This window comes from Acanthochromis polyacanthus, chromosome 5, assembly GCF_021347895.1.
Source record: "Acanthochromis polyacanthus isolate Apoly-LR-REF ecotype Palm Island chromosome 5, KAUST_Apoly_ChrSc, whole genome shotgun sequence".
Lineage (NCBI taxonomy): Eukaryota > Metazoa > Chordata > Actinopteri > Pomacentridae > Acanthochromis > Acanthochromis polyacanthus.
Genome location: NC_067117.1, coordinates 14,744,128 through 14,767,498, shown reverse-complemented (window position 1 = coordinate 14,767,498; position 23,371 = coordinate 14,744,128). Strand labels below are relative to the sequence as shown.

The 23,371-nt window shown below is 39.3% G+C and overlaps 1 protein-coding gene across 1 annotated transcript in view; it reads right to left on the bottom strand.

Moving 5' to 3' along the window:
• Window positions 1-279: 279 nt before the first annotated feature.
• The window catches only part of LOC110949899 (guanine nucleotide-binding protein G(i) subunit alpha-2-like), a 60,265-nt gene continuing 37,173 nt past the window's right edge, over window positions 280-23,371 (bottom strand). The window contains exons 3-10 of the mRNA XM_022192214.2: window positions 14,256-14,298; window positions 10,772-10,913; window positions 8,618-8,778; window positions 5,322-5,450; window positions 3,193-3,322; window positions 2,852-3,005; window positions 1,333-1,547; window positions 280-1,235 (exon numbers count right to left, since the gene is read on the bottom strand). Coding sequence (XP_022047906.1) covers window positions 1,357-1,547; window positions 2,852-3,005; window positions 3,193-3,322; window positions 5,322-5,450; window positions 8,618-8,778; window positions 10,772-10,913; window positions 14,256-14,298 — 950 coding nt within the window. The 3' untranslated portion in view covers window positions 280-1,235; window positions 1,333-1,356. The remainder of the gene's footprint in view (window positions 1,236-1,332; window positions 1,548-2,851; window positions 3,006-3,192; window positions 3,323-5,321; window positions 5,451-8,617; window positions 8,779-10,771; window positions 10,914-14,255; window positions 14,299-23,371) is intronic.

Sequence of the window (23,371 nt, the reverse complement as noted above, 5' to 3'; positions counted from 1 at the left end):
TGATGGCCGAAATCATCCAAGCAAAAGCCGCTCAGTGCCCGACCTCCATTGCACTACAGCATCCCTTCATCTACTTTAATGGTGCGAAACTATCACCCGAGAGCTTTAAGTGCAACGATGCAATTTCGTAAAAAAGTGCGAAAGCCGTCAGTGTAAAATCGGTTTTGTTATCACCTGTAACATGAAGTCACTCTGAATTGTTCAGGTGCTGGAAACAGCTGGAAACAGAAGGTGAAATATAAATACAACAAAACAGAGAGGAAACACAATATGCAAGAGTCAGGTGATGTCTACTTTTATTTAAATTAAATCATATAGGACTTTTAAAGCATTTTAATATTTACCAAAAACACTAACCTTTTTCTGAATTAGATTTTCGTCTCTCATTAATAATCACTATATATTCATAGGTGCTAGGCAGAAAAAACGGAAGAAAAAATTTCGGCGCACAGTAGGTCAAACAGTACTAAAAGCATATCTAGGAATTGGTTGTAAACAGAAGTCAAGGCACAAACATACTGCAACAGACATGGAAATGATACTATAAAAAGTGATAGAATGTTAGGTACACACATACTTTAAATACCAGTTAGAATTTCGCCAAAATTTCCCCCTGCAGGTGAAGCCATTTTTTCTTTTTTAACTTTTAAACTTTTTTTTTTTTCACTTTTATTTTATAGGAATGTTAGATAATTTGTGCAGATTACAGAGCTAATATTTGCAATGTTGAGTCATGCAGAACAATATACGGTTTGGCTATGAATGATGAACTGATGTAAACATTATATAAAAAAAAGCACTTTCCTTTTATCAATCATATTTTATGTCCATGCCCGTGCTTCATCTCTTAAAAAATAAGCTTCATGTGATTAAAAGTTTAATAATTTGCACATCAGAATCTCTAAAAGTAAAATGAATGCGTTTATATATATATAAAAAAAACAAAAAAAAAACGTTTCCTTTCCCTCCTCTAGTAATTGAAAATAAAGAAGAAAAAAAAAATGAACAAAAATACAATAATAAATGTTGATTTTTGTGGTCATAGCCCAAAGAGTTAACGATATGAGCAACTGGATCAGCAATCGTTGAAAATCTGCAAGGCTTGTCAGGTTTTCAGTCTCTTAGGTGTCTTTATAAAAAGCAGATCAAAGCAGAAATTGTGGTTGGCCAGTGCAGTCACTTATGATGTGTGAATATTCCCCCATCTTGATGCTCCTCAGAACTGTTCAAGTAATCTGAAAAAACAGCACACATACAAAAATCTGTCATTTTAAACAGGCTCCATTTGATGAATTGTTCGAGGTCTGAATCCCGTCCTGTCTTTAGGCTCACCTTGACTCTTTCTCAGACTCGTTTTTAGAAGAGGCCACAGTCCTTCAGGTTGTTCTTGATGATGACGTCGGTGACGGCATCGAACACAAACTGCACGTTCTTGGTGTCAGTGGCGCAGGTGAAGTGGGTGTAGATTTCCTTGGTGTCCTTCTTCTTGTTCAGGTCCTCGAATTTGGTCTGGATGTAAGCCTGAGCCTCCTCGTACTTGTTGGGGCCTGAGGGACGAGAAAAGTAAAAGACAAACTTCATCAGATGAAAACTCAGGCAAATAAATATGCTGAAAGGGTGTGATAGCTTTCACTGAATTCTGACTCCAACAGTTTCTTCACATCCAGGGATACTGCATTAACAATTGTTGGATTTTGATTAGTTCCAGCTCCAGTTTACACCAAGCCAGAGTTAAGCATCCTTTTCTACTATGTGATTGTTGAAAAACCCAGAAAGTTTAACATGTTATTCAAAAAAGGTGTTTAGAAAGTTTTCAGACTCTTCTATCACTACAAAAATATTCTGTAAATGTAACTGTTCTGTTTTCTGAACTCATGATGGTAAATGAAAATGACACATCTTTGCTTGAATGATGTGAACCAGGAGTTACATTTATTATCACTTCTATTGGTCTGTTGATGATAATTTATGTCATTTAACACTTTCATACAAAATGTGTGATATTCTTCTAGTGTTGTACAAAGAAAACAATAAATAAACCAGCATGCTCATTTCCAGCAACTTAAGTAGCAGCTTGAAAAATGGTGTAAATCTTCTATTGTCATGGGAACATTTTCCCATCCAGATGGTTTGAGGAGAATTTTTGAAATACCATCAGAACAGTGGTAAGTGTTGTCAAATAACTGCTGGGGCTTTCAAAGACTGCAGGGGAATGGAACAGTTCCTTATTTCTGAGACTTGAAAGGAAATGGAATACATAAGAGTCTCAAACTGGGGTTAGTTTGCCTTGTTTTATAATTCTGTTACAAGAAGAAAGAAATACAACTTAACCGCAAACAAGTGAAAGTATCAAACCCTATTAAGAGAGTGGCTGCAAAAATCAAACAATTAAAGTCCCTCTTCTTCCATTGATTCAATCTCTAAAAGCTCCCCTGTGTAAAAATTACTAAAAAATTATTTCAGTGAAAAGAATGAATTCCAGCCTTAAAATTGCTCAGATATAACTTTCCCTTAAAATGTGAAGATTTATGAAGTCGGTCATGCACATACAAAGTGGAAACCAATTCTAAAGAATAATACGGATATAGAAAGCATGAACTGGTGAGCTGACAGGATTGGTTCTTTAAGTTATTAAACCTGTTTTTTTTTAAATTGGTCAGCACTACAGTTTTAAGGTGGGAAATGCTTATTCTGCTCATGATGTGTCTTCTAGCATATTTAAAAACCCATGTGAAAAATGAAAACATAATGATTTTCACCAGAGGGGGTCGTAAAAAAGGTAAAAATACAGCAAAGCTCTGTAAATCAGATTCTCCTGGCCCGTGTTTGTATGGAGTTATTCACACAGTACCATTGTACTCAGGGAAACAGATGGTCAGAGGGCTGTGGGCGATCTTCTCCTCAAACAGGTCCTTCTTGTTGAGGAACAGGATGATGGACGTCTCCGTGAACCACTTGTTGTTGCAGATGGAGTCAAACAGCTTCATGCTCTCATGCATCCGGTTCTGGGTGGGACGGGCACAAATGTGCAGATAAAGAGATTACTACGGAACACAACTAGGGCACATAAAGGAAATGAGTTCACTAAACCCAGCCTCCCACCCCATTTTAAATTTTCCTGGGGAGGGGCTCTACTGTGACACGCAAGTGAAGCAACTCTTGTAAACTTTAAGGAGTAGATGCTTCACTCACCATCTCCTCATCCTCAGCCAGGACCAGGTCGTAGGCGCTCATGGCTACACAGAAAATGATGGCTGTGACTCCTTCGAAGCAGTGGATCCACTTCTTCCTCTCTGACCGCTGGCCTCCAACATCAAACATCCTGCACAGACACACACAGTGTAAACATGATTTTATGAGACAGCGGATGGGACTGAGAGCAGGGAAAAAAAAAAAAAAAGCAACACTTTGTCAAACTGACAAACCAAAGGGCTTCAAGGTCTCCCTCTGGCTTTCTGCCTCCTCCTCTCTTCAGGACAGGGTGTTCGCTGCAAAGGCCTCAACATTTTCCTGGCTTTTTCTGGCATTTTAGCACAGCGCAGTTGCTGTGGTAACAGGAGGACTTAAGACAGGTTGAGGCTACATATGACTTATTCATGAAGATGGAGGAGACTTAGATGGATGAGAGGATGCTCGTCTTGACTGCGCCAGACTGAAGATTTTTCTCATCCAACATTGAGAGGGAGTGTTTCAGCTGGCAGCTAAGGGTAGTGCGTAACCATTTGTAGAATCTTAGAATGACACAGTTTCTTCACGACACTTCATTCTTCCTGCTAAGCACTTTTCGCTTTGCAGAATTTGGTTCATTAGAGCAGTACTTTGACTCTCCTGGACAGCCAGCTTTGAGCTGAGTAAGCAGAACACATTATAACAGTGACACACTTTAGACTGTTTACTGCAATCGTGCGCTCATCTCCAGCTCTGCTTACATAAGCCGAATCAAACAGTCCAGCAGGAAAGAGACTGCAGCAGGTAAACATATCTGCTCGGATTTGGTTCATGTCTCACACAGAGATATGCAATATATCAACACATAAAGATGATATGACACACGGCAGACACAGACGTAGAAGCACACACGCTTATTTACTGGCTCGCTGAGTCTCACTGAAGGAATATTTTGATCTTGAACATTTAACTAACAATTTCCTCTGTTGGCTTCCTAAGTTCTAGTGGCGACTACTGTTTCCATCAGATATGAAGTATGAGTTTGTGTGTGGGTCAACTACAAAAATGAGGAATACAGTTCCACCAGTAACCCTAAACATAATGACAAAACACTTTTATTGTCAAAGTCAAACACTTCTGAGAAGCACGGCTAAAAACTGGCATTCAAATAGAGGAATTAGTGAGGTAGAATTAGTTTATATTCCCTAATACATCATTTTTCAGAAGCAACCCATGGAATCCTCTATTCAGTCACTAACATCCCACACATGTATATTATTTGAGTCGGATAGCAAAAAGAAAAAAAAATCTGTTTATGTGTAATTACTGATATTTATCTGTTTGTGCGTCAGTTAAGGTTTTCCCCTTTTTTGTGCGTCTGTGAGCGATATGTGCAAGAACAGAGTCCTTTTTGTCGTACAGTAATGGATAGGATGAGTGTTTGGGGGAAAGACGTTTTAAGCTCAGCTGAGCCACACAAATTGGAAAAACAAATGCTTTCCTTTCTGTGAATTTTATGACGATCTAAAAAGAGGAAACTCTGTGTGCTGGCAAGAAAGCATAACAATTTTAGTACAAATATAAGAACATGATTCATCGGTACATAAACACAACCTCTCAGTTGCTTTGGCACAATCATAAAATACCAATCATTACTATGAGAAAACAGGGAAATTCTTCAGATATGCATTTTTGCATATCTTGGATTGCTTTCATAGATAAAGCAAGAGCAAGTGATACATTGAGGGAGTCTTAGAAAGCACATTTCAAGCTCGTTTCACAGCTTTGGTTTAGTTTTAACCATCTCAGACGCATTTATAAACACTTTCATTATGTAAATTTTAATGTTTAAAATGCTCCAAGGGAACATAAAAGGAATTTACACCAAAATGTATTTTGTTTATCTCATCCTTCAAGATGAATTTTGTTACCAGAGGACAGTGAAACAAAATTCTGAAACATTAAACAAGCTTTGTGTGTACATGCTCCAGGGGCACCTGAGCGAAGCAAGTGAGTGAATTATTTAGTTAAGACTTTTGCAAATAAATTTAAATGTTGAGCTGCTCAGTATACCCCAGTGTGGTTATTGCCTGTTTAATAATTTCAATAGTGTTTCAATAGCAGGAAAATTAACAAAAAAAAAGAGGTCTTACTTGAAGTGCAGGTCCTTGAAGGTGAAATGTGTCTCCACAATGCCGGTGGTCTTGACACGAGTTCGCAGCACATCCTGCTGTGTGGGGATGTAGTCAGGCTTTGCTATCCTCTCCAGATCATTAAGGTAGCTGATGGAAGGAAATAAACTTATTAAATATGGGTTCAATTTGGTGCATTGTCCTGGAACCTCACAAAGAGCAATTATCTTAAGATTAGATGTGTTAATGTAAGATGTAAGGGAAGGTTTAGTTCAGGTTAAAAAGGCTCATCTGTTTCTTACTTTTGGACATTCTGACACCGCCTTTAAACACTTTTAAAGCAGTTGTGAATACTTGAGTTATACTGATTTTATCTAAAGCATATAAAATGTATATTTGATGCATTTGAGCATAAGATAAGTGCAATCTGGATGCTGGACATATCTACTGTCACCTTACTAATCAAAGGGTCAAACACAGACATTATTAAGACGTATGCATACTATACAATCCCAGGTGGAGAAAGTCTGAACTGCAAGTTGTGTTTCAGAAACCTGAGTTACAAATAATACGCTTTCAGTATTTTTTACAAATTGCATCCAGGGCTTCCTGAAAAAATCCATTAGCAACCAAAGGTCAGCAAGAGAAACAGCATGGTAAGTGATCATTCTCACAGCAGTAGCGCCGCCTCGTAAAACCTTCTCTGTCAGCAATCACTGAATTATACCACGTTGTCAGCAACACAAACATAAATTCTGCACTTAGGGAGAGTGAGACACTGGTCTTTTTACATAAACATGCACAAAAGGAAGAGATTTTTCTCTACCTCATCTCATGTAAACACACAAAAGGCTACAAGGCAAACATATAGCTCTCAATCTTTCAACACCATATTCAGCTGCATAAAGAAACTGTAATACTGTCTAACAAAGTGTTGGTACTAAATGTAATCCCCTACACACTACAGCCCAAGTGTAAATATTTGAGCCTTCACATTACTATTTCATACCACGTGTCTAACAGTTTATTCATAATCCTGCTCCCCGCAGAGAGCGGTTTAGGCTGCTTTTGTAGTACACACATCAGATTGAACTGTGCTTTGTGGGGTCATTGTGTCTATAAGCCCTGAAGATTAATTGAGGTTGAATCTCAATTGCAGTGGAGAGAGATTCTTCAATAGCCAAATAATGGTCATTTTATGATTTTACAAGAGATGTTTAAACTATCTCATCATGTTTAATATTATCCTGTCTACTGGGATGTAAGAGACTTTAAGAGTGCAGAACCACAGTGGACTTTTTACAGTACAAAGGCAACACATATTGCTGCACGCAGTATGAGGAAAGACCAATTTTACAGACACAGAGGTGTGAAAAGGTTAGGCTTATACATAATGACAGCTGGATCTATTATTTTCAGAGTGTACACAACACCTCCTCCTCTTTTTTTTTTTTTTTTTTTTTTTTTTTTTTTTAAAATCAAACCTGGAGTGTGAGAGAAGAGAGGTCTCTGTTAATGTGAGCTGTGCCATTTCCCTCCCTCCCTCTCTTTATTTTTCCCTTCCTTTCTCTGGCTCTCAGCAGGTGCTCAGACATGGATTATGGTCTCCTGCCAGACTCATTTAGTCCTCTCTTATAGCAACCTACTCTCCTCAGTGCTCTATAAAGCCATGATGAAACACTCTACATTGTCCACTGTCTCGGCTGCTAAATGTGAGGCTGTGTAAGCAGTACATTTCCACGTCTTTAAACACCAGCAGTGAGGCCGAGATGGAGTAGTTATGATTATACTGGCCAACACAAACACAGGACAATATCACTGCCCCCGGTAGTTAAATACCGCCTTGACTGCAAAGCAATCATTTGTGAAACACTTAATACTCCCTTGACAGTTCACAGCACAAACTGGAGGTGTGACAGTATTATCAAAGGCCTTGTATATTAAACAGAAGTCAGTGCAGTGAAATCCTGCTGCAGCCTGTAGGCAGAGAGTGATGAATAAGCCTCAGTATTCTTTAGACTTCCATATCAGAGTCACAGAGCAGCAGCCTTGAAGGTCAGAGTGTAAGGCACCTCTCACTTCTTACCAGCAGCATCTCACATTTACTTCACGCTCTCCCTGTTATTATACCGGTAGTTTAGAGCAACGTGGCTAACAAATGCAGCACTCGAGAGATGAGGGTCATTGAGGTAATTAGGCGCTGTGGAAAACGCCTGAATCTGACTGTGTTGCTACAGATTAGCAATGTGACTGGTCTCAAAAAGTGAAGCCACTAGTTAAAAAAAAACAGTAATATCTTGATTATTAACAACAATAACATCTCTCTGTGCAGATTTCTTTCTTTTTTTTTTCTGTGCAGATTTCTGAAGAGTCTGTGCGAGGACAAATGAGAAATGCTGTACAGTGATATATTAACAGCAAAAGAAACAACAAATCTTAAACTAGAAAAGTAAATAGAGATAGTGAATGAAAAGAGAAAATGCGATCAAAAGTCTCATTAACATGCAAGGATAACTGGGTGTTACTCAAGCGCCAGCTGAAGGTGTATTCGAGTTAAATTTCAGCTCTAAAAGCAGATTAGGAGACATGATGGTGTTAAAGTAGTTAGACTTCCTGAATATTACAATTCTGGTCCTCAGACTTAAAACACCTTCAATCACATGGACTCCCCAATTGCTCTTGGAGATGATAATATCTGCAATTTATTACTCTGACGGTGACCACTTTGTAGCAAATCACTGCAATTTGTCAAATGTTGTTGAGACAGGTACATTGTTAAAACTGCTTACTTAATGCATTCTGCAAAAATGAAGGCAATGTAAGATTTCTGCATAAAATGATCTTTCAGCTTTAATGATGAAATAAAAGCTAAATAAACCCTGGCACCACCACGCTATACGCTTTCAGTGATTAAGAAAACCATGCTTCTTCATTGTTTTATTACGTAGCGGGATCGTAATATTTCAGCATGCTAATGTTTAAGTTGGACTGATGAAAATGTTTATGCATCCAACTGGAACTTTCAATCCACATAAAGCTGCGACTATTGTCGAGTAGCAAGAACCATCACATTCCAAGTTAAATCATTACTTTTCTCTAAGTCAGCATCAGTAAGGCTCAGAGACATTGACTGCTGTGTTTTTTTGCTTGCTTATAGTGCCATATATTATTTGTGTTTCTAAGTTGACATTACTTTTCTGGAGACAATGAGAATCCAATTGCCATGTTTTCAGAGCATAATTACGTACAGTTTTATGCTGAGACACAATGATCCACACAAAACTCTTGGTGTTAATTCAGGTTATTAAGGCACTCACTAGGCTGCAGAGTCATTGAGCTGGTACTCTCGGGCCCGTGTGAAGCAGCTCTGGACGCCACCGTCGGCCCACAGTCGCTGGATGACGTTGGACAGGTCCTCTGGCAGGATGCCCTGCTCTTCTGCTGCTGCTGACAGTGCAAACAGTTGGCGGGCATCATCCTGACAAGAAAATACACACAGAAACACATCATTAGTTACATTAGGTCTTTTAAAAATGAAATAAGGGTTTATTTACACTCATTGTTTTTCTTCACAAGGCAGTAAGCTAACAAGAATGACACTGCAGGGCTTTGTCTTGAGCTTTCATTCCACATGGTGTGTGTTTCCAAGACTCTTGCCAAGGCCCAGTAATTATCAAGTGTAAGATCCCGAGAGTTCATAATCAGAGTAAAAGGACTAAAAACTATAATTACATACGTCACTGATTGTGAATCAAGTTTACTGTAAAGTGTATGACTTTGAACTAATTGAAAAATTCACATTTTAATAATATACTAGCTTTTACTGTATAACAGGCACAGAGTAGCGTTGTGATCACAAAGGCTAATAGTCAACCACCAAACCAGCAGTGACAAAGAAAACAAAAACAGAGCCAACTCATATGCCAAGTGGTTATCAGCAAGCTTCCATTCCAATCAATCTAATAAAGTGCAGTTGCCTGGGAAAACAGTCAAAATGCAGTGATTTAAAGAGCAAATTTTATATGGCAAAAATACCAGTGGTGAAAATGAAGCTGCATGGAATGAGTCTGCAGACAGACATAAACTGAGCTGTGCCTCATTAGAATGTCTTGGCTCCATACTACCTTATTCCATTCTTTTTGGTTGCTCAGTCTCTTGGCACACCATGGGGCATTTGAGTTATGATCGAGTGTCTTTAATAACAAGGACTGTTCTTTTATATCCATTTCAGGTGGGGGCCCGGGTGTTATACATACACACAACTTTTAGATTAATCGTCCTTCACGGTTTAAATTTCTGAGTTGTTGCTTAACTAGATGAAGAAGTAACCAATAAGCAGATGGTCTAGTTTAGAAAAAATGCTGCTATCATTGAATAGATGTTCATGTCAATACGTCAGAGTTGCAGCTTTAGCTTATCAAATAACAGTTTGAGAAAAGCACATCACTTTAAATGCACCACTCTGAGCCTTCCTGTTGGACACTTCACAAGAGCTTACCTAAATTTTAGATTAGGTAACAACTGTTTGACCTTCCACTCTTTCTCAGCTGTAGGTCACAGTAGGTTTGCAGTCATATGGCACAGTTATGACAATGTCTGCATATCTGGATGTGAAACCATTTGATATTGGGTAATGGTAGACGTCAATGTTTTGGTGGAAATCAGCATGAGCTTTCCAGACAAATGCTGGAGAGGAACTAAAAATGAGGAACATGATTGGACTACTAAGCACTCAATTTAAACACCATCCTTTCAAGTTTACTTTGATGTCAGCATTGACATCCGGCTTCATCCCCTCAGATGATCTCTGAGAACAGAAAATATGATTTACATTTGTGAGATGATGGCTCCATAGAAAAAGGAATGTCATTCTCTGTTCTCATGAGTAAAGCCAGATATTTATTTTTATGATCTTACAGTTTTCTTGGGATGTGCCGCTTTGAAAGGTGATTCTTTATGCATTTCTTTGACAGAAAATACATTCACACATGCAGGAACAGGAAAGACATGCAGGCGTCCATTTTCAGGGTCTGCTATCAAAAGTCGATTTCTGCATGGAAACTATCACACTGCACTTGAGAGAAATTCTAAATCTGCATAATTTCTGTTTCCTTAAATCCTTAAGGCTAGGTTAGGACAGAGGCAGAGTGGAGAATTTGGTGGCGATCAGTAAAGATTATATCACTGAATGGAGAGTAGCTTTACTGCACTGCACTTAAGGATGTTTTCTGCAGGTTTGTTACTACCAATACACAGAATAGATCAAATTACATGGAAACAATGTGGCATACCTGTGTCCATATTGAAAGCATATAATATTTAACATATTGAAACAGATGCACTGAGCATGGCGAGCTGGCATGTCTTTAAAGTTTTGCATTGGTTGATGAAAAAGATGCACAAAACTCACAATTCCCTTATCTCTTACTATTTCAGAGGGTGCAGGGAAGTTGCAGATTTCAAAGACCTACCGCTCTCGCAGCTTCCTCATAGTCGATCTTGAGGTTGGCCATAGCTTTGATGATGGCCATAATGGACTGGATTGTGTTGCTGTAGACAACTGCTCTGTACTGCTTACACTCATCTTCTGAGTATCCATCCTCATGAATAATCCTGAAAAATAGGGTTAGGACAGTGATAAAAGAAAAGGCAACAACGGAAGCATAATTTATACTACAATCTTAACTTGACAATAGAATCCAATGTGGATATTATCACTACACAAAATACTGTAGGAGTTACCTTTGAGAGGGAGCCAAATGATATGCCCTGTTTGATATTTGACAGTAATTGCTAATGTAACATTTAGATTATCTTGCTGTGAAAACAGTGTTATCTTTTGTTTGTCACAATCCACGCTGTTCATGAAATAAAACCTCATCTGATAAAACCGCATTTGATACTGCTGAGATGAAGTACTGGGGAAATTCAGGGCTTTTTGTATCTCTCAGCTAGAGGACAGTAAAACAAATGTTTACTTGCTTTTGGAGCTGTGGAGAGAGAAACTAAGAGGAAAAAAAGGGGCATGCGTTTGAAAAAGCATGAGGCCGAGACAGGAGCTGCTGGGCTGGAAACCAAACAGAACCATCTCCCCTGGCCTGTCACAGCTCAGAGACCAGTCACACTGCCATGATGTTCAGTGGCTGTGTGGTGGGCTGAATGGGACCTCATTAAAATGCAAGTGAGCTCGCTATGAAGCACTGTGAGGCACAGCCAAATTTACTGAAAGCCCACGGTGTTTCCCCCTCACACAAACAATACTCTTAATCATTTCAGAAAAGTGTCTGTGACGCCTAGATTGTGAAGCATTTTAAAAACATGCCACCTAACTCTTTGAATTTGAGAATATAAAGACCATAGCTATTTGAACATGTGAAAAATTCTAAACTAGTCTTTGCTTGCTGTTCCCGTATCTCCTTAGTCAACAACCTCCTAAAAAACCTTCTGAAACCGATAATCTGCATCTAAATCCAGATGCAACGACACACAAAAATGGGTGATTCTTGGAGATTTCTGGAAAAGATAAACTACTGTGAACGGAGTAACCCTCTTAAATTAAGAATCTGACAACCACAAGCAGGAAAACAACATGACCAGATATTTTCATCCCACAACATCAGACTAAATGTTCAGTGGCAGAAGTCAAAGGTAGCAGTGTTTTACATGAAAACAAAATGTGGTGTTGGTCGCTACACAGCTAACAAAGAATCCAGCAAAAAGGAATGTTCCCTCTCCACCACACACTTCATGATTTAGGCTACACGCACAAACAAATAGTTTCTTCCTTGTTCTAACTTCCTGACAAGTTTTACTGCAATCTGCCTAGAGGCTTGAGATATGCTTTGAACTATGAGGCGAATGAAACTGAAGTCTTGGCAATGATAATTATATTGTATGGGCTGTGTGAGCTGCTTCCTTCTCAATTAAATATTTCATGACTGCTGTGTTAAAAATAACTTGCACATCTGGTGTCAACCAGGGGGAAATTTTCAATGGAGCTCAAAAACAGGATAAACTGAAATCCTATCATTAATGTTGTCATTCTTCGCAACTGTCACATTTTTTGTGAGCATAATTATCCTTTTTTGTCTCAACATGTATGTCTAGTGTGAACCAGAAGATATTTTGCTCAGGTTTTCTTGGGATTTTCAAAACTAGATTAAATGAAACCCATTCATTAATGCTGCAGTTTCCTGTGACTCGCACACATTTTGCAATCATAATTATCTTTTTTGTTAGTAATATGAATAGGAGAAATCTGCGCATAGTTTTGATGAATCCAGCATCTGTCCATGTCACAAAGGAAGATAAAACATTGTTCATCAAGTTGTCCTCAGAGTCTGTTTGTTGACCAATAGTAATGATTAAAAGGAACATAGGTGTTTACTGACGTGCATGTGAACTCTATGTAAATGATTAGTGTTGCTGAACAGACTGAAGCAACTTCACAAAACATACTTTCAGCACAATCTTCTCAGCTCTTGTTATAAAGACAGTTAGGAAGGGTTTCAGAGAGACTGGCAATTCAGTCAGGAAAGGAACAGCTACACCCCCTGTCAAAAGTTTTAGGACACTGTCTCATTCAAATAAAGTAGAACCTGTCCTACAACTTTTGACAGGGGAGCTATTTCATCATATGGATGTGATCAGGGCAGGACTCTGATCATACATGTAAAGTTTCAGGCAGATTGAAGCATGTTCAGGGCATTTACACAGCATTTGAAATTTCATCGCGAAGGATCAAAATTCCAGAGGCCGCCACGGACACACCCTTTGACTTTGAAAAAAAGATTTTAATAACTTTGGATCATTAAGGCCTCCTGTATGTACTGGATGAATTTGAGGTGAATTGGAGTTTCCCCCTAGGAGGAGTTCGCTCTAGAAAAAAATGAAAAATGGGCAAAATCTGACATTTAACACAAAACAGCACACTTCCTGTTGGGTTTGGAATGTGGCTGTCACTGACCTTTTTGTTCAGCCTGATGTGCTGCATATGTGTACCAAATTTGGTAGATACACCCCCTGTCAAAAGTTGTAGGACAGGTTCTACTTTATTTGAATGAGAAAGTGTCCTAAAACTTTTGACAGGGGGTGTACATTTATGCTGCGTTATAGGCAGTAATCAAAGACTAAAAAATCCAGAAGACAAAAGAAAATAGTGGGTGTACTTCTCCTTGCACATACCTTTATCTGAATTTAACGCATATTAAATATTAATACCCCCTCCAAAAAAAGACCAAAGCAAAATGAAATACTAATGAATATTTAATTCTACTTTCCATCCAGTGTCCTTAAGCAACAGTAGTCTTTTTTTGACATGTATTAAAAGATGAAACTTCCAGTCCCTTCGTTGGTCTACGTGGATCTAATGTTATTGTCTCCTACTTATTTCAGTCCTTTTCGCGGAGCAATGCAGAAATTGATGTTTAAGTTAAATGCTTCATGTATGTATAAAATGATTGCCTTGCAAAAAGTGCTTTCATGTTATTTTGATACTACATTTCCACCTCAAGCCAAGAATAAAAACTTTTTGCGATATTATGACTTCTTTCACAGGTCTGCATTTCCACTACAGTATTTTCATGTATTAAATTAAGAATACATCTAAAAATGGGCAGATGGAAATGCATTTCTTGAGACATGATTTATGGGAGTCAATATGAACATGGTACTATGTTGTGCAAACACCCCACAAAAGGAATAGGGCTGAGATTCAAACCTGGGATATGAAGTTTTTGCCACACACATTTTAATATCAACAAACTGCAGTGGTGCTGTAATTCTTCATTTTATGTTGCTGGCTGTGTGGTGTGTCTGTAATGTTTCATACTCTTCAAATAAATAATGTAAATACTATATTTATATAATCCTTATGCAAGTACTTGTTCTCTTTAAACATATATTAAGTCGGCACTCATGAGGGGAGGAAAAGAAAAACAATGAGCAGTCACTCACTTCATCTGCTTCACAATGGTGCTCTTCCCTGACTCCCCAGCACCTGCAGAGAGAACAAAAACAGGCAGAGGTTAAAAATACGCTCCTGTTAGCTGAGAAATGTAAACAGGGAGCCAGCAAGGCTGTCTCACATCTGGACCCCTGTCTTATTCTCATCCCTTTACCTCACAGCTTTGTCTTCAGCTCTGCAACAGATCTCATTCCTCATTTTCATCCTGGATCTGTCTCCTGTTCTTCCTCACTGTATACCTCCACGTATTCTGCTGCTGTAGCTATAAGTCAGTCAGTTCCATTTGTAGTCCAAATACAGATGGAAATGCGAGGTCTCTTAATTTCATAGCTGAAACATTCCAGTCACCCTTCAACATTTAAACGAATAAAAACAATTTGTCGTCTTATTCCTCTCTTTTTCTTTCAAGACAAGTCACTTTATCATGGTTAACATTTTAATGGAAACGTCTTGCGCTGAAAGCATACGGGCTTTTCTTATCCTTTGCTATGTTTATTCTCACAGCCTGAGGCAGCCAGAGAGAGCTCATCTGCCACAAGGAATCTAACGCTACACACACACACAGACGCACACACACACAGACACACACCCAGGGGCGCCTGTCAGTGCACTCTTTACTCGTACTAGCCTGGGGTGAAGTATTTCTGGGATGGCCCTCAAAATACACTACTACGCAGCATGCAGCACGCACATGCACAGCGAAGCCCCCGGGTAGGAATGGGTCAAGATACTTTCCATAGACAGCTGTCAGCTCCGACTTGTCTTTGGTATAAGAGTTCAGACTTGCTAACAGATCAGAATGCGGTTTGCCTCGAAAGAAAGATAATTTTAACCCCCCCCCCCAAGCTTTTGATTAAAGTGTGTCATTAAACTTTAATATATGACCAAAAACGGAACAACACAAAAAGGGCATGAGAATCCAGTGTGAAAGAAAACGACTTTCTGCTAAACATCAGGCTCATGATGATGAATTTATAGCTCTTCCAGCCAAGCAATTTACAAATCACACCATGATGAAGCATTCATACTGTTGTACAGTCTGTGGGCCATATTGTTGAAGTGGAAGAAAAAAGAAAAGAAATGCTGTCTCTGGCTCAGTGCACAGAGTATGAAATGAAAACTGTGAACAGATTCCCTGTTAAAGAAATGGGAAATAGCTACAAAGCAGGCTGATTCAATTGTAATGTGTTATATGCACTTCATTTAAATCTAGTTGTTTGTCAGAATGTACATTGTATACTTAGCCATGGGTAAAAATCATATATGCCATTATTGACTCTTTGTTTTGGTTCTGTTCAGTGTGGCTACAACTGCAGCAGTGGTAGTAAGTGGTACTTAAAACTCCTCACACAAATTCTGCATTCAACTATGTCTTTAAGTTTAAACACAAAAAAAATGATTCTTCTGATCATCGAGAGGAGGAAAAGACAACAAAAGATTAAAAATAAATTAGTTTCTCAGTGGAACCTCTATAGTTCAATGCCAGACAGTGAGTCTGGAGTCAAACTAACAGATCATACTTTGTGGACCTGTGAGTTCATGAATCTGGTTGACCACAGCTGAGGTAACAGCCTTTTTCTTACCACACACACACACACACTGTCCTGAACGTAGTAAACATGCCCTTTGGAGTTTGTCCAGTGAACCTGAAGCTGCTAACAATTACAAGTAAGCAGTGTTGTTTGGCACATATCTCAATGACACTGCTGCTTCGATACACAAATAGCTAGCAGCTTTCTATACTGTACAATACAAATGCACTTAACTTCTTGGCAGACAGTGTCTATTCTTATTTTTTCTAAGCATGTGCATGTGGAATATATCTGATGTTCACATGACTTGACAGCAACGTGTATGGATTTTATTCTTGGTGGTTCAGTGCAGAAAAGCTCTGACAGGAATTCGGAGGCTGAATTTTCCTATACATAAAGCTGACAGCTGGACTGATACACTGATCCTGTCACTTTCACGCAGCACACTTTTCTGATCTGTGGCTAAAGCTGCATTATCACCATATCTCCCTTGGACCATGAAGGCTCAGGACTGCAGCTGCATGAACACAGACACATGTGCATTTTCTCTCTCACACACACAAACAATAAAATGAAATCAAAACTGAAATTAAAGAAAGATGCACTCATGAATTCAACTATATGACAAAGGCAATGAGAAATTTCACTGCTTGCGGAGAGCAACAGATGAAGAAAAGTTGAGTTTGTGGGGAAAAAAAATACTGCCCACTGCCTAGCAACTGGACAAGTTGTGGTTATCTCTGACTCATGGCAGAAAATAAGAAGGTAAAAACACAGATGGGGAGAAAACAGAGGACTGCCAGTGCATTCACCAAGTTTTCTTGAATAAGATCAATTAGCTTCTGTATGCCTGTCAAAACTCACTCTCTCACACAAAAATATGTCAAAAACCTAAGAGTAAACACACGGGTAGATCAACTGCTTGCATGTTTCTCATTAAAGAAGGGGATGTTAGTATGAAGATATGTAGTACCAGAAAAAGCAGCAGGGAATTTGTAAATCTCTCAATAAGACTCAGGAAATTGCCTGACTACTGATAGGTTACAATGTGGCTGGAAGAACCAACATGGGGATGGTGCCAGATGAACCAGTGCCAGGGAGCCCACAGGATTAACTGAGGTCCAGCTGCAGCAGGACAGAACTGGGGTCTGACCCATGATGGACACACTGTGTTCACAGATGGGGGGCGTCATTAAGAGTGACAAATTCAGGTCAGATGACAGTGACACAGAGAGATTGTGGTCCTTTTTGGATGCACCCCCTACAACAAATTCTAAAACATGATCAATTTTAATCAAGTCCCAGGTGACCACAGGCTAAAGAACCTCCACCACCAGCAAAAAGAAAGAGAATGCATTGATCCCCTCGAGTCATGTAAAATTAAAAAACACAAAAGTATTGTTTCTCCACTGTACCTGGTGGCTTCATTAATTTAATTGTTAAAGAGCTGATGAAGAAAATTACTCCTGCTTGTATTTTTAGGCGACAAGGGACAATCTGATTTTGTGTTCTGTATTTCAATAGGACCTAAATGAATACACCTGTAATTGGGTAACTCCTCTTGTTTGCAGATGAAGAGGCAGCTGTTTCGGGCCACCTGGGAATGAAATACAATTATCATTGTAATCCCAGGGGAAATCTGTATGCTCTCTCCCCTGTGCAGACAGGTAGTGGCTGGGTACAGCTATCCAGCATAAGGGTTAAGCTCCAACTTCAGAAGTTCAGCAGTAGGCCAACTAGGTGTGAACAGCATGGCCACAGATGGCAGATACTGCCTAAGTGCTACACTGCTTGCTGAACTTCACTTCACTAACACAGACAAATGACGTTCTTCAGTGATGTTCATTGTATCAGCTGCCTTTGAGCCACAAAAGCCACATTTGTCTTGGCAGGAGAAAGCCATACCACCAGTCACTGTTCAGAACCTTTGTCCAGTAATTGACTGGCCTTTAGGTGTCATTTGCTCGACTCGGGGGAGAATTTCAGAGGGCTGGTATACTGATCAATCTTAGAAAACAGGACCATCAATTTAGACATTTTTCTTTTAAGTGGTGAAACCCGTGTGTTAATAAGGATTTGTTTTTATGCAGAAATTGTTTCTGACAAATTTCGATCTACTCCCACATTTGACCAGTGATGAAACATGATGAGAGGAGCAAGTGTGCCAGCCAGCTCTTCTTTGAGAATTCCTGGCATGCCCTCGCCGTCTCTAGAGTTTCGTTATTCAGTGAAGCAAGATAAAACGGACAAGTCCAGACATTAAAAAAAAAAAGGAATGAAAGGTACTTCCCACTGTTGTGTCAAGACTTGGGATTAGCTGCTTCAAACAATCAATGTATTTTTTTAATCTTCCCGCAATGCCTCGTCATCAGCATCTTGCACCCAGAGCTCCATCAAGTTTAAAAAGTAACCGTTTTAAAGATTTGCCTTCCATGGCATTAGAGCTTTTGCTATGTTTGTGAATAGATGTGCATGTGTTTGAAGCAAGTGTGACCTATCCTGGTGGGACTGGGAGAAGGACACAAAGGCAGCAGTGTGGGCCCCTGCTAGCTGAGAACACAGGCCCGCTGTTAATGTTTAGGCCTGGACCATTCCAATCAGAGCTACAGCTCACACTAGTTACTCACACTGCTCCACCTCCTTTCAGTAGGCATGACAACTGCCCTCGCCAGCCACAGCCAATCTCCTTAAGGAAATTAGTGAGAGAAAATGATGGAGGGAACATGAGTAAATAAGGTAAATCTCACTACTGATGAGAGGAACATATGTTAGACTGTGAAATTAGTGCAGACAATTACCACTTAAGAGTCACAACAAACCTTTGGAGAATTTTCTTAGCAGTAAGAGTAAATTCCCAACAAGCTTCTCATGATATGCTCTTACGTATTTTTTTTTTTTTATAGTGCCTGAAAATGCTCCAAATTTCCTCTCCATCAGTTGATGACATTATGGAAATATGACTGCAAGGAAATTCATCAACTGATCTCCTGGTGGGTGCCTGGGGGATAAAACTATAAAAAATAATGTCAGGGAGTGTACCTAAACATAAGTAGAAACTCAGTATTTGTAGACACAATACAGAAACACATTCTATTCGGATTTTTCTTTTTCCATTTATGCTTCCTCTCTACCATACTGACTCAGAGCCAGTTCAGCCTCATGAGACTTACAGCTGCCTTACACTCTCTAGTGTGTAGCAACCCATCAGTATAAAACCACAGTATGGTATGATAAAGGAGTGTAATTAAAGTACACAAGGTTCAAATAAACCAATATTCTCCTTAAACACTGTTTAGCTCATGTTACTGCAATTTTTCCTTCGTCATTATAGTGCTGGAAAATACTGGTTGTAGTGCAGGCAGGACTCGTCTCACTGTTAGACATCACTTCTCACTCACTTGAGACTTCTCACAGTCTCTTTTCTCACTCTCAGCAGCCTGAGACACACAGACTGAAACAAATAGCACAATGAGACGTTTGAATTCTCAGTCTTCCCAGTAATATACTGTACACTATACATACAAGGGGAAAGTGATGAAGCAGCTTATGTTACTGCCAAAATGTGTAACTACAGTAATAAAACAAGCAATGGGAACTCAAAGAAACAAAAGCAGAGAGAATAGGGGCAGAATTGGTGAGGGGGACACTAAAAGGATTGACCTAGGACCTTTTGTCAAGCAGGACCAAGTGAGACAAAAGACCTGAACTGTAACAATTTTTTTAAACCACACTGTCTTTATTCTATAATCCAATTACTTTAATTCTCTATCGTTTCTCCAACTCTTTCTCTCACTGTCCTCAGCCGCCTACACACCAACCGTGAACGTCCCAACGCCGCCTGTTCTTCTCGACTGCATGTTGAGAAATGTGCCAATCCAGACTTGAGACCAGAGGCCCTTTGAAAGACACATGTGCCACTTCCTATTCTCAGAACCAATCAAGGAGGAAATGGAAGCAGCTTGCATGAACACGTGTACGCTCGAGAATGCAAAAAAAACACGCACACACACAGAGACGTATCGGTCTATTTGAAAGACGGGGACAGAGAGATTCAGTCTCGTCCAACAGATGGCTACAATGCCTCGGGCAAAGAGCAAGTCTGGACAGCACACTGACAACTGCTGCCAACGCAGAGAAGGATGAGAGGCGAGAAGACTAATTCTACTTCCTCTATCTATAATGAATGAATGTGAAGAAGAAAATGTTTTGCATTCCACATAAGGCATGTAAAGATGGTTCTTTGTAATGATGCAAAGTCCATCACCCAGTTACTAGTCACTCTAAAAGAACCAACCCATTAGTCATTAAAAGTTTCTACAATAAAAATGATTTTACTTTCCATACCAATAAAGCAGCAGTAATTAGGCAGTTTGATGGAGAGCTGCAAAAATGGGTTTGGGAGAGCTCAGTCCTTCATCAACATCAATGCAACATGATTTTTCTGCTTGGGAAAAATCTTTTGTGCTTTGCCTACAGCAAGGTTTGGAGAATGGTTATAATCAATTCATCTTAACATCACCAACTCAGGAGATATGAGAAAGATAATCTGCATATCTGATGCATTAGATTGTAGAGCCATAAACATGCATTAAGGAAAACAATGGAGCTCGAATACTCAGTGGCAGTTGTGTGACTCCAGAGGTTATTGAAGTGTAAAGTTAAGTAATACTTACAAAAAGAATCTAGAGAGGAAGCGGGGAAAAAAGGAAACATGACAGTGAAATATGAAATCAATACAAATCTCAAGTAGGTAGAGCCTGTGTGACTGCCAGTAAATATATGTATTGTTTTTAGAGACATACGGAATAATAAAAAATCAATACACTATGTGTTCCTTTAAGGCAAGGATGCTGCAGGCATTTTTCTTCCGTCAATACAAGACTGAGACGTAGATAGCTGACTAAGGAAAAGATGCAAATAAAAGAGAGGATAATAACTCGTAGGAATGTTGAAATATGTCTGAGAAAAGTTAAATCGATAATGAATCTGGCAGCAACTGTCTGCCTTTAAAGTGTATAAGGAACAATGTTTTGACAGGCGACTGGGACCTCTGGAACAAAACGTTTGTCTGGGTATTCCCTCTGAGGGATATGGCGAGCAAAACACAAAGAAGGAAAGAACTGCTGGACAGCTTTCTGTTAACATTTTTGACAATTCTCTCTCTCTGTCAATGCTATCTTACCTTCTACATTTTTTAACACATTACATGGCAAACGTCTAACTGACCATCATGTTTTCCTTCATGTCAAAGACAAAAAAAAGTAAATTTTTGTCATTTTGGGTGTGCAGATATAAGAGCAAAAATCCTGCACTGCATTCATTAGAAACACAAGATTGTGATTTGAGTATCTTTCATAAGGTGGTGTTACGTGTCAGATAGGACATGAAAAGAAACTGAGAAGAGACATGTGCCATGCTCTCTTATATGGCATAAAAATGCTCAAGGTCAGTGTTTAGCCTTTGACGTACCACCACGTATACCATCCTCTTCACCAGTCTCTCTGTGAAAAAGCAATTTCTTTAACTCTCCTTACAACAGTTCCTGCTTTACAGGTCTGACATTTGGATAGATGATATAAAGGAGGTAGTGTCTCATATCCACCTGCTTTACAATCTACAGGGAGAGGATGTTAGGGTTTGATGAGACAGGGTTTGAAATCAGCAGTACTATGTGACAGAGGTAGGACTAAGCTAGTGGGGGTCAAGAAAAGCCGAGGTGGGATTGTGTGGAAGGCATTGATATGACAGTGAGATGAGAGGGACAGCAAACCATTAATCATAGGAGACAGCAGAGAGCATCAACCGAGGAGAGAGAAATGCGAAGAGAGGCGAGGAAGAGCAGAGAAAGAGACAGACAGCCTTTAGAGGCTATGATGGGACACCAGAGTGAAGTCCCACTGGGAAGGTGCCAAATTAACTACGGAGCTCCTTGCCTTCACTCCCAATGAATGAAACAACCTTGAAATCCCCAACACCGAGTAGCGGACATATGTATGAAAACCCAACACAGTTCTCCAGTCCACCAATCTGAGACAGCTAAGACATATTACAAAAGACTCCTTTATGATGTTTAAATTTGATGATGACAAAAAAAATGAGTGAGACTTCACCCACTCTCGGTTTCTTGGTTCTGATCCAACTGTATCTCCTCCATCATTTCGTCAGTTCTGAATTGTAGTTGTAAAACTATTTGACAGAGCAGGAGTGGCTATCAGACCCATTATACTGCCAGGAGCAGTAATCACAGCACACCAGATGGAATGAATTCATAATTAATGTTGGTTTTGGAAATGTTTGCAAGAATGAAGGAGCGTCAAGTAGAAGGGTGCTTAAAATTTGCAACATCTGATTCTGGCTTTCTCAGCCATGGCACTACTACAAAGGAAATAAATGAGCCAATCTTTTTTCCAAAAAGCAATGAACTAAAACATATTATCACTAACATGTTGCCTGTGAGGACTGATATATTGCACCAAAAGCACAAAAATAGTTGTACAACATTTTAATTGATAGAATTAGCCAGCAAATGGATGCAGTGGTACGGCAAAAACACTCAAATTAAATGTCTGAATCTGCCCCTTAGTTTAAGAAAAACATTTTGACATTGTGGATCAACCAACAGATTGTCACAAAGGGGACTAAATGCGAATAGTAAACAGACATTTGTGTTGCAATTTTTTAATTCATTTCCTTAAACTGTACTATTATTGAAACCGTGTGTAGCTTTTACGTATATCAGTATGCAAATTTGTGAATCCCTTGATTAAACTTCACATGTTCCCACAACATTGAGTCAGATAATACAAGCCTCTGCAAAGACAAATCTGTCCAAAAATCCAACAAATTCAAGATATTAGTCTGTAAAGAGCCATGATGGATATGTTCGTGTGTCTCTTTGACACAGCATCTTCGCTTCACTTTGACACCTACTTTCACATAGCTCAATCAGAGCTTACATCTTGCAGGGATCTGGTGAGGCCGGGGTCAGGATTGTGTTACCTCTGACACTGTGTTGCCACCCTTGCTAGAGACAAAGGTCATGAAAGACAATCCCTCTGCACACACAAACGCACATCTCGAGGAAAATTATCCACCATCTAAAGAAGCACCAGAGTGAGATACATGTTTTACACAACACTCAGCGTGACGCAGTGTCAAAACACGCTAGAACGCAGAGCAAGAAGGAAAAAAAAAGCATGCAGCTTTGTTCATTGCACAAATACATCTTTGCTTGCTACTAAACAATGTGGCATGATTTCCTGTACATTTAAGTTATAGGAATTGCAGATTCTGTGTATTCTGTGTGTGCTTTGTGCTGTACATATCTATAATTAACTGTGTAAACATCAATACTTTGCACCAGTTGTTCCTCTGTGTTTCAATTAATGGCAAATGTTTAAAATATGCATTAAATTTGATTGCATTTAAAGCTACAGAATTGCGACCGTTTCTGTGCAGGCATGAATAATTCAACTGCCAATCTAAGCTCAATATAGCTCAAAAGAAGCCATCTAAAATGGTGAAAGTGTGAACATTTTGATTCTCCAAATCACAAAAGCTCCAACAGGGGACTT